At 39.4% G+C, this 12,752-nt stretch overlaps 1 protein-coding gene across 4 annotated transcripts in view; it reads left to right on the top strand.

The window, feature by feature from the left end:
- The window catches only part of Cadps (calcium-dependent secretion activator 1), a 1,208,856-nt gene that overhangs the window by 633,452 nt on the left and 562,652 nt on the right, over window positions 1-12,752 (top strand). For all 4 annotated transcript variants that reach the window (XM_090389907.1, XM_090389906.1, XM_090389908.1 and 1 more), the window contains one exon: window positions 8,929-8,992. In XM_090389907.1, the coding sequence (XP_090246033.1) occupies window positions 8,929-8,992 (64 nt within the window). The remainder of the gene's footprint in view (window positions 1-8,928; window positions 8,993-12,752) is intronic.

Below are 12,752 nucleotides of genomic sequence, written 5' to 3'. Positions count from 1 at the left end.
GCCTTTCTAAGATTCAAGTATATATTATCAAAGTTATTCCCTGCATTCGGTTCTTTTGTGACTGCATCATAGCATCCAATCAAATTGGTCAGGCAAGACTTCCCCTTAACAAAACCATGCTGTGTCTGAGCTATAATTGAAGTCTTGTCTAGATGATCCTGCAGTGCCTCCATTAATTTTCCAGGAACAGAAGTTAAACTAGCAGGTCTATAATTACTTGTGTCACCCTTTGATCCTCCTTTGTGAATTGGGGTCACATTTGCACATCTGCAGTCCATGGGTACTTCCCCTGAGTCCAAGGAAGCTATCATAATTATGGCTAAGCATTTTCTTACATTCTTTGCTGCCTCCTTTAATATAACTGGATAGATTTCTCCTCCACTTTACTCTCAGTTATTACAAGATTCTCTAGCTTACTGCCAGAGATGAATACACCTCTAGCATTCCCCTCACTGAATAACTCCTCATGTGTGAATGTCGATGCAAAATATTCATGCAGTTTGTCAGCTACCTAAGCAGGATCATCAACAGTTGACCCATCGATATGAAGTGGACCAATCTGATTCATCCCCTTCCTGCTAGAGTTTACATAAGTAAAGAACGCTTTGCTGTTTTTTTTTTAGCATTAGCATTAGTAGAGGCATGTGATGCAAGAAAGCAAGCTTATTCAGCATCAGGCAAAAAAAAAAAAAAAAAAAACAACCACTACTCCCATTTCACCCCTCTGTTCATTCGAAATACCTGTCCAGCTGAGCTTTAAATTTGTTTAGGCTATCAACTTCAACAACAAGCGATGGGAGTCTATTCCACAAACCAACTGCCCGCTGGCTAAAGGCAAATTTCCGCACATCTATCCGACATCCGTCCTTCCTCAATTTGAATTTATGCCCTCTCAAGTGATTATTCTGAGCAAGAGGAAGAATCTCATCGGCATTGAGCATGCTCAAGCCATTCAAAGCCTTATACACCTCTATCAGATCACCTCGCCAATGCCTAGTCTCCAGGCTCTGTAATTTGCAAAACTTAAGCCTTTCTTCGTAAGAGCAACCCTTTGTTCCATTCACTAATCTTGTTGCCCTTCTCTTTACTCGTTCCAGCAGCTCTACATCCTTCTTGAAATGAGGCCTCCAGACCTGTATACAGTACTCAAGGTGTGGCCTGACCAATGCCTTATACAAGGGAATAATCACATCCCTGTCCCTGCTAGAAAAATTCCTGTATATCATTGACAAGACACCATGAGCTACTCTTGCAGCTCGTCTGCACTGCTCAGAGAACTTCATATCTGCCTGCACAATTACCCCCAGGTCCTTTTCATTCTCTACCACTGTCAGCGTAGTACCACCGAGTTGATAGGTTGATCTGGTGTTACTGTTTCCCATATGTAGTACTTTACATTTGTCAATGTTAAACTTCATTTACCACCTCTCAGCCCATCTGCTCAACCTTTCCAGATCCTGTTGCAGCAGCATAGTATCAGTAGTGTCCTTAACAACCCTGCCAACCTTGGTATCGTCTGCAAACTTGGACATTAAGCCTGATACACCATCATCAATATCATTTATAAATACAGAAAACAACAATGGACTCAACACTGAACCCTGAGGAACTCCACTAATAACATTAGTCCACGTTGAGCAGTGTCCATTGATTACCACTCTCTGTCTTCTGCCACTCAACCATCCCTTTATCCATAGCAGCAATTTGCCTCCAATGCTACACTTCTCCAATTTGTGCAGCAGTCTTCCATGCGCAACAGTATCAAAAGCCTTTCTAAGATCCAAATATATAATATCAAAGTTATTCCCTGCATCCAGTTCTTTTGTGACTACATCATAGTATCCAATCAAATTGGTCAGACAAGACCTTCCCTTAACAAAACCATGCTGTGTCTGAGCTATAACTGAATTCTTGTCCAGATGATCCTGCAGTGCTTCTTTAACCAGTGCCTCCATTAATTTTCCTGGAACCGAAGTTAAACTAACAGGTCTATAATTACTTGTGTCAGCCTTTGATCCGCCTTTGTGAATTGGGGTTACATTTGCACATCTCCAGTCCATGGGTACCTCCCCTGAGTGCAAAGAAACTCTCATAATTATGGCTAGGGGTTTGCTTACTTCCTTTGCTGCCTCCTTTAATATAACTGGATTGATCCCATCCACCCCGTGTGCCTTTTTTATGTTTATCCTCAACAATTTCTCCTCCACTTTCCTCTCAGTTATTAGAAAATCATCTAGCTCACTGCCAATATTTACTTCACCTACAACATTCCCCTTCCTGAATAACTCCTGATGTGTGAATGTAGATGCAAAATACTCGTTTAGATTGTTAGCCACCTGAGCTGGGTCCTCAACTGTTGAACCATCAACATGCAATGGACCAATCTGATTCATCCCTTTCCTTCTTGAGTTTAAATAGGTAAAGAACTCTTTTCTGTTTTTCTTTGCATCCTTTGCCAAGTATTTCTCATAATCTGCCTTTGCCTGCCTAATCTCCTTTGTGACTTGGTTACAGACCAACTTATATCTATCATAGCCTTCCATGTCACCCATTAATTTGTATGTATCCCATACTAATTTTGTAATATCTGATGATCTATAAGGTGTGGCTGGTGGAACTGTGACCAGGTTGTTGTTGGCTCTATCTACTACCTTTTGCTCCTTGGGAGTCGGTTTCATCGACGATGACAGTATAGATTGGTTGCATCCCTTGTCAAAGATTTCTCGTAATCTGCCTTCGCCTGCCTAACCTGCTTTGTAACTTGGTTACAGATCAACTTGTATCTATCATAGGCTTCTGTGTCATGTGTTAATTTGTATGTATCCCATGCATTTTTCTTCTCTGCTATATGTCTCATTAGTTCATCTGACATCCACTTAGGCCTAAACCTTGAACAATATTTCTTATTTGTTATGTAAAGCCTAGTAGCTTCCACGATAAGTTCTTTGAATGCTTCCCATTTTGAATTTGCTGTTGGTAACATCATCAGTTGGTCCCACTGTATAGAATTTAAATACTGTCTCAGTCCATTGTAGTCGCCTTTACGAAAGCAATAACCCTTCACTTTATCCCTAATGGTAGTTACCTCTTTGAGTAACTCCCACTTCAGAACACTGTGATCACTGCCACCTAGTGGTTCATTTACCTACAGATTCTTAATGGATGAAGAATCACTACTGATAATCAAATCAAGAGTATTACTCCCTCTTGTTCCTCCCGAACATGCTGATGTAGAAAACAATTATCCAGTAAATCCACAAAAGCCTTGCTAGTGTGAGTGTCCAGCCCCCAAATTCCAGTCAATATCTGGGAAATTAAAATCCCCCATTATAAGACTCTCTGATTTGCTGGCCTACTCTATTTCCCCTTACAGTTTTTTATTATACACATCAGAATCATTAGGCCTATAGCACACTCCTACTCTCAATTTTGATATCCCAATTATGTCACGCCAAACTGACTTGAATTTTATGTATATCTTAACTTATAGCATAGCCCCTCCTCCCTTCCTACCCTATCTATCCTTTCTGTAGACATTGTACTCCCCAAATTCCAGTTCTGCTTTCCGTATATTTGTGTGACACTACGTCTCTGAAATCCCCACAATATCTGCCTTTGATGTTTTGAGCAATACCTCAAATTCATCAGATTTATTTACTAAACTCCTAGCATTGGTGTACACGTAAGTATACATGGACCTGTTCTTTTTCTTAGCTACCATAACACAACCTATGTGTTTATTTGTACCCCAATGATTCCCAGCAGTCTCTGAAATATCCTGTACCTTATTTTCCAGGCTGCGGCTCAATCCAAGTTCCGGTCAACCCTTCCCTATCTCTTTCTCCTTGCAGTATGATTGATGACTGTTGAGGTTATGATGAACATCGTGGCGAGATCCAGTATTCCTTACATTTCGAGGGTACAGCTCTAAAACGGTGTTCGCATTCGGAACGCTAGTTAGTTCACTGGACCGAACCTATTTGTAACTCACTAGGCGGCTTCTTGATCAGCTAGTGTATAATTTTGCTCCCCCTAATCTGCCAGATAGGGACTGGAGTGCGTCCGAATAGTGTGTATGCGGGGAGCATTGTCGAGGCCACGTTATGTCAAGGATCTGGGTATATTCTTCCCATGTGTACGCCCTATCCAAAAATATTATAATTTTAAGTATTTTTCACCGACTATATGTTGAAATGACAAAATAAAACGAAAGCCAAAATTTGATAACTTTATATTTAAGCTTACAATAACTTACTATTTACAGTGGATATAAAACAATTAAAATATCATAAAATAAAATATACCAGGTTAAAAGCAATAAAATATCTGTAAAACAAATAAATTACCCTAAAATACAATAAAATATACCAGATTAAAAGTGATAAAATATCTGTAGCTTTCGAAGGCTCCGCCTTGTTTCTGAACAGTACGCTTTTATACTTTACAGTGCATCTTTAAATACCCGCGGGTTCACAGCACATGTCGTGTCATTCGATTGCACGTGTGCTCTTCCCCTGTGTCGGAACCAGAAGTGGCTCGGGAGCGCGTCATGTGGAATCATTCATCCCCTCTAAGGATCACTGACTCAAAGAGGGGATGGATACGGATACTCCTATTAATATTGTTCTCAATAGAACTAATCCGCAAGCTCTCGAGCCACTTGTGGTACCAAAACCTATGCACACGGTCAATAATAACTGCTTCGTCCGGGAAGATATGGTGCTGCTTCTCCCAAAAGCCCAAAAGTATTCGGCCACGGCCGATTTTCCATAGTCCGCATTCCTTATTGCCTTTGTGTGCTCCCCCAGACGATCCTCGACTTGCCGCTTTGTTTCCCCCCATATAACATATCCCACAGTCCCGGCACTTAATGCTATAGAAAACCCCACTTGTATTTTCATTTGACATGGGGTCTTTCACCTGTGACACGTCTGTGTGCAGCTTCTGACCTGGAAGCTGCACACAGCGGGTCTGGTAGTTTCATAATACCTGAGCTATACGCTCGGTTAAACCCAAATCACGAACATCAGCATGTTCGTGAGGCAGCAAGAGGGAGCAATACTCTTGATCTGATTATCAGTAGTGATTCTTCATGCATTAAGAATCTGCAGATAAATGAACCACTAGGTGGCAGTGATCACAGTGTGTTGAAGTGGGATTTACTCAAGGAGGTAACTACCATCAGAGGTAAAGGGAAGGGGTTTTGTTTTCGTAAAGGCGACTATGATGGTCTGAGACAGTATTTAAATTCTATACAGTGTGACCAACTGATGATGTTACCAACAGCAAACTCAAAATGGGAAGCATTCAAGGAACTAATCTTGGAGGCTACCAGGCTTTACATACCAACTAAGAAATATTGTTCAAGGTTTAGGCCTAAATGGTTGTCAGATGAACTAATGAGACATGTGGCAGAGAAGAAAAATGCATGGGATACATACAAATTAATGGGTGACATGGAAGCCTGTTATAGATATAAGTTGGTCTGTAACCAAGTCACAAAGGAGATTAGGCAGGCAAAGGCAGACTACGAAAAATCCTTGGCAAAGGATGCAAAGAAAAACAGAAAAGAGTTCTTTACATATTTAAACTCAAGAAGGAAAGGGATGAATCAGATTGGTCCACTGGATATTGATGGTTCAACAGGTGACGATCCTGCTCAGGTGGCTAACAATCTAAACGAGTATTTTGCATCTACATTCATGCATGAGGAGTTATTCAGGAAGAAGAATGATGTAGGTAAAGTAAACATTGGCAGTGAGCTGGATGATTTTGTAATAACTAAGAGGAAAGTGGAGGAGAGGTTGTTGAGGATAAACATAAAAAAGGCACCTGGGGTGGATGGGATCTATCCAGTTATATTAAAGGAGGCAGCAAAGGAAGTAAGCAAACCCCTGGCCATAACTATGAGAGCTTCTTTGCACTCAGGGGAGGTACCGATAGAGTGGAGATGTGCAAATGTAACCCCAATTCACAAAGGAGGATCAAAGGCTGACACAAGTAATTATAGACCTGTTAGTTTAACTTCTGTTCCAGGTAAATTAATGGAGGCACTGGTTAAAGAAGCACTGCAGGTTCATCTAGACAAGAATTCAGTTATAGCTCAGACGCAGCATGGTTTTGTTAAGGGCAGGTCTTGCCTGACCAATTTGATTGGATACTATGATGTAGTCACAAAAGAACTGGATGCAGGGAATAACTTTGATATTATATATTTGGATCTTAGAAAGGCTTTTGATACTGTTGCACATGGAAGACTGCTGCACAATTTGGAGCAGTGTGGCATTGGAGGCAAATTGCTGCTATGGATAAGGGGATGGTTGAGTGGCAGAAGACAGAGAGTGGTAATCAATGGACAGTGTTCAACGTGGACTAATGTTATTAGTGGAGTTCCTCAAGGTTCAGTGTTGGGTCCATTGTTGTTTTCGGTGTTTATGAATGATATTGATGATGGGATATCAAGTTTAATGTCCAAGTTTGCAGATGATACAAAGGTTGGCAGGGTCGTTAAGGACACTACTGACGCTATGCTGCTGCTACAGGATCTGGAAAGGTTGAACAGATGGGCTGAGAGGTGGCAAATGAAGTTTAACATTGACAAATGTAAAGTACTACATATGGGTAACAGTAACCCCAGAGCAATGTATCAACTCTGCGGTACTACACTGACAGTGGTGGAGAATGAAAAGGACCTGGGGGTAATTGTGCAGGCAGATATGAAGTTCTCTGAGCAGTGCAGACGAGCTGCAAGAGTAGCTCATGGTGTCTTGTCAATGATATACAGGAATTTTTCTAGCAGGGATAACGAGGTGATTATTCCCTTGTACAAAAAAATAAGGCAATGGTTAGGCCTCATCTTGAGTACTGTATACAGGTCTGGAGGCCTCATTTCAAGAAGGATGTAGAGTTGCTGGAACGGGTACAGAGAAGGGCAACAAGATTAGTGAATGGAACAAAGGGTTGCTCTTACGAAGAAAGGCTTAAGTTTTGCAAATTACAGAGTCTGGAGACTAGGCGCCGGCGAGGTGATCTGATAGAGGTGTATAGGGCTTTGAATGGTGTGAGCATGCTCAATGCCAATGGTATTCTTCATCTTGCTCAGAATAATCACCTCAGAGGGCATAAATTCAAATTGAGGAAGGAAGGATGTCGAATAGATGTGCGGAAATTTGCCTTTGGCCAGCGGGTGGTTGGTTGGTGGAACCGACTTCCATCACTTGTTGTTGAAGTTGATAGCCTAAACAAATTTAAAGCTAAACTGGACAGGTATTTCGAACGAACGGAGGGGTGAAATGGGAGTGGTGTGTGGTTTTTTTTTTTTGGCTGATGCTGAATAAGCTTGCTTTCTTGCATCGTATGCCTCTACTAATGCTAATGCAAATAGTAGGGAATGTATGTGGTGGCTATACAATTTACCTCGCAGGTAGAAAAAGAAGGGGTTTTGCCATTCTTGGATGTGTTGGTCTACAGAGAAGGCCTGTGCCTAAAGACCAAAGTTTATAGAAAACCCATGTGTAAAGGCCAATATTCACATTTTAATTCAGCTCAGGCCAACCATCACAAGAATAGTGTGATTAGAACACAAACTGACAGGGCAAAGTCACATTGTAGTACCTCTGAGGATAGAAAGAAAGAGTATGAGTATGTCACGGCAGATCTCTTGAAATGTGGCTACCCCCAGAGGATCATAGAGAAATATATTAGAGGAGAACAGAGGAGAGGTGAGTCTTTTACGCTGATAGCCACCTCATACCTTCCCTACTATCCAGGTTTAACTGAGCGTATAGCTCTGGTATTACGAAACTACCAGATGCGCTGTGTGCAGCTTCCAGGAGATCGGGAGCTGTACACAGTCAAGTCACAGGTGAAAGACCCCATTTCAAATGAAAATATAAGTGGAGTCATCTATAGCATTAACTGCCCTGATTGTGGGGTTGGAACAAAGTGGCGTCTCAACGGTCGTCGGGGGGAGCACACAAAGGCGATAAGGATTGCGGACTTCGGAAAATTTGCCGTGGCCGAACACTTTTGGGAGAAGCAGCACCATATTTCCCCGGACGAAGCAGTTATTATTGACCAGGCACATAGCTTTTGGGACCGCAATTGGCTCAAGAGCTTGCGGATTAGTTCCATTGAGAACAATATTAATAGAGGGGATGAACGATTCCACCTGATGCGCTACCGAGCCACGTCTGGTTCGGACACGCACGCACGAGAACAGTGCATGTGCCATCGAATCACGTGACATGTGCCGTGAACCTGCGCGTATTTAAAGCTGCACTGTAAAGTAAAAAAGCATACTGTTCAGAAAGAAGGCAGAGCCTTCGAAAGCTACAGATATTTTATGCTTTTAACCTGGTATATTTTATTTTATGATATTTTAATGGTTTTATATCCACTGTAAATAGTAATTTATTGTAAGCTTAATTATAAAGTTATCAGAAATTTGGCTTTCGTTTTATTTTGTCATTTCAACATACAGTTGGTGAAAAATACTTAAAATTATATTATGAATATACCCAACCCCCGGAGGCCTATTTGGAGGATATCCAAAAATTTCATTACTTCATACAGCATGTCCCACCCAATAGAATAAGCTTAACTGCGAAAAGATCTAAACCTCCCAAGCACTTCCTAATTCATTTCACAAATATAAGTCTCAATTCTAATCTTAACGAGGTCCATTTCCACTTGCAGTCAGCCAAACCCCATGAACGTTTTCTGACAGAATCTCAGTTATCGGGTTGATTCAACTACTGCTCATCTCAGATGCACAAATTATTCCCAAATTATTCATTTAAAAATTAATAATTATTGATTTGCATTTATTAATAATTATAAATCAATTTAGTGTACTCTTTAGCAAATTAAAAATAAATTTTTTTAATCTCTTTTTCTATTGACATTCCAATTTATTTTTATCGACAGGTATTGCTTCCCATTTGGAAGACCAGAAGGATCATTGAAAGCCACTTTATCCTTATTAGAAAGAGTAGGTTTATTTCTGTTATCTTGTTCATTTACATTATATTTCCAATTTTATTAGGAAATTCTGTTTTAACAACAATTATTAATATTTGTATTAGCAGCGTGAATGTTATACATTTGCAAAAATAATTAAAGAATTTTCAAGTAAATTATCCACTTTATATTCAGAACCCTCTCTTATTTCACAATCTGAGTTGGAGTTTATTCCAAAAATATTTTTAAATGCAAATTAATTTTGTTTGTAGCCTGAGAAAAGTGTAAGTGTGTGATTAGTATTTCTTTTATTAACCTCTTTAACCCTTTAGAGATTGAGTTTCTGGTACAATATGCAGGCTAATCTGGAGGTTTTTTTTTTTTATTTGTAATATTTGAATGATTTTTACAGTAGGTAAACAATGTATATAATGGCTATTAAAGACCATTTTTTTTTTCTGTGTGGCACATTTGCATACTCCTATTGTTTTCACCATGTTTGTCCATGTGTAAAATTCACAATTTCAAATTGACAACTATTTATTCGACGCCCAGTGGAAAGATTTTTAGTTCTTTTAGAAAGATGAAAAGCCATCACAGATGTCATTAAAAGTGGACTGCTATAAATCCAGCAGTTATTTCTGTTTTTATGGAAAAATGAAATGCATACATTGAAAGTTGTTATAATTCTGTATTGTTAGCATTAGACATTCCACATATAATTCATATGTATTTTTAATTTAAAAAGATTAATTACTGACCAACCTTGTTAATTTTGTGGGCTCTTGGCACCATATCTGGTTAATTATGTTTCATCGCTGAAGTATCAACATTTTTGTCTTGAACAGTCTTAGCTATTTAAGATAAGAATGTTTCTTATCACAGTTGATTGCATGTATATCTCCAGGTTAATTTTCTGCTGACACCATAGCTCCAAACAACTGTAATTGTAAATCAGTTATTAATCAGTCAAAATTATATTTTGAACAGGCTAAGTGGGAAAAAAACTTGCTTCTTGTCCAAATAGTAGTCAAGCATTTTGCTCTCTTGTCAAAGCTATTTGATGCAACTATAAACTGCCAACTCCCAAACTATCTGAAAATCTTCTATCTGATCAGTGATCATCAGCGTCAATTCACTGGTGATATACTGCTTATGTTACCCATTTATGGACAAATTCATTGAATAAGATTGACGAAACTCAAACTGTTCTGTTTAACATTTCAAAGGCTTTTGTTTGTGTTTGACGTAAAGGTGTCTGCCAGTGGCAATGGTTGATGACGTTGTAGAGTGGATATCATCTTTTAAGGGCACAAAAGGTGATATAGTTGTACACGTTGGCACTAATGATATTAAGAGTAGGAGACCGGCGGAATTACTTAACAAGTACAGGTCACTGTTGAAAAAAAGCCGTGAATTAGAGTTGAATTTGAAAGTGTCTGCAATTCTGCCCAGACACGACAGGAGGGAGTATATGATGACATCCCTGTCGATCAATTCGGCCCTGGAAAGATTGTGCAAGGCTCAAGGGGTAGAATTTTTTTCAGCCAGGTCTCTACTTGTTAACAGGAGAGACTGCTCCTACAGGGATGGGATACACTTAAATAGAAAGGGTGCAAGAATGTTTGCTGATGCTATCGAGGCAGGTGGGTCGGAAAACTGCTAGATTGGGGGGATACAATGGCTACTGTTAATCTATTAGTCCTTGTATCCCCCAATCCAGCAGTTTAAATAGATAATCATCAATCTGAGTATCCAACTTTCCTGATTATCCATTCCTTAACTAGTCAACCAGTGAGCAAACTCTCTCCATTTATTATACAGAGATTTCTATAAAATGCTGCTGGATCACCTAAAATGGTCAAAAGTTTACAGTCAGGGGATTTGCTTGTGGAAACTACACAGTCGAAACATTCAGAATTGTTGTTAAAGATGACACCATTTGGGGGTATCCCTGTTAAAATAGTAGTAGTAGTAGTAGTAGTAGTAGTGGCATGTGATGCAAGAAAGCAAATGTATGAGCTTATGCAGCATCAGCCAAAAAAAAAAAAAAAAAATCACACCATTCCCTCCAAATGCCTGTCCAGTTCCTCCTTAAATTTATTCAACCTATCAACATCCACAACGACAGATGGAAGTTTGTTCCAGCAATTAACCACCCGCTGGCTAAAGGCAAATTTCCGCACATCTATTCTACATGTCTTTTCTTAATTTGAATTTATGCCCCCTTAGGTTCGTAATCTGAACAAGTGGAAGGATCCCATCAGAATTCAGCGTGCTCAACCCATTCAAGGCCTTATATACCTCAATCAGATCAATGCGCAGGTGCCTAGTCTCCAGCCACTGCAGTTTGCAGAACTTAAGTCTCTCTTGGTAAGAGGATCCCTTCATTCCCCTCACCAATCTTGTTGCCCTTCTCTGTACACGCTCAAGTAAATCTACATCCTTCCTAAAATGAGGCCTCCAGACCTGTTTGCAGTACTCAAGGCGTGGCTTGACCATTGCCTTATACAGAGGGATAATCACCTCCTTTTCCCTGCTAGCAAAATTCCTATATATCAATGACAAAACCCCATGAACTGCCCTGGCAGCCTGTCTACATTGCTCAGAGAACTTCATATCTGACTGCACAATTACTCCCAGGTCTTTTTCATTTTCTACCACCTTAAGTGTAGTACCACACAGTTGGTACGTTTCTCTGGGGTTACTTCTACCCATTTGCAGTACTTTGCATTTGTCAAGGTTAAACTTCAGTTGCCACTTCTTAGCCCATCTGCCCAAATTATCTAGATCCTGTTGCAGTAGCACACTGCCATGACTGTCATTAACAACCCTGCCAACCTTTGTATCATCTGCAAACTTCGACATTAAGCCTGATATACCTTCATCAATATCATTGATAAATATACAAAACAACAGTGGACCTAACACGAACCCTGTGGGACTCCACTAATAACATTAGTCCAAGAAGAGCAGCACCCATTGATTACCACTCTCTGTCTTCTCCCACTTAACCATCCTTTTATCCATTGTAGCAGCTTACCCTTAATACCATTCTGCTCCAATTTGTACAATAGTCTTCCATGCGCAACAGTGTCAAAAGCTTTCCTGAAATCCAAATATATGATATCAAAATTATTTTTTGCATCTAGTTCCTTTGTAACCACGTCATAATCTTCTATAAGTAGATTATGACGTGGTTTCATCTTCTATAAGTAGATTATAGACCTAGTCAGGATCCTTAGTTTATTCTAAATTGAGATAGCGAGGTTTCGAAGCTAATCAATACTTACGAGTCCGTAGAAATACCGTTCGTGAATTCCCGCCATTTTTACACGATAGCATAAGCTTAGTGTAGTATACTGCATAATATAATATTGTCAATTAATCAGTAAATCTATTAATCTTGATAAACTTTATTGTCAATTAAATTGTATTTTTAACTCTATAAATATATATAACGACTTAATCGTAACAAATAATTAATACATAACTATAGTGGTACACGTGATACGGAAGTTGTATAAAGGGAACACTAGATACCGAAAAAAAAAAAAAAAAAATATATATACAGGCATACCTCGATTAACGAATAGGATGCGTTCCACAAAATTACTTCGTTAAGCGAAACTTCGTTTTCAGAGGTAAAAATACTATGGCCAGAATAGGGATACGTTCCTACGTAAAGAAAATGAAAAGCTTTTTTTCGAACAAAGAAAAGTTTTATTAAATAAACAGTCAACTTACATACAAAGTGAAATCACATTTTAAAATATGAGGTTAAAGTTGAT

This window comes from Mastigoproctus giganteus, chromosome 2 (genome assembly GCF_048544385.1).
Source record: "Mastigoproctus giganteus isolate SK-2022 chromosome 2, ASM4854438v1, whole genome shotgun sequence".
NCBI classification, from domain to species: domain Eukaryota; kingdom Metazoa; phylum Arthropoda; class Arachnida; order Uropygi; family Thelyphonidae; genus Mastigoproctus; species Mastigoproctus giganteus.
This window is presented reverse-complemented; position numbering and strand designations above follow the sequence as displayed.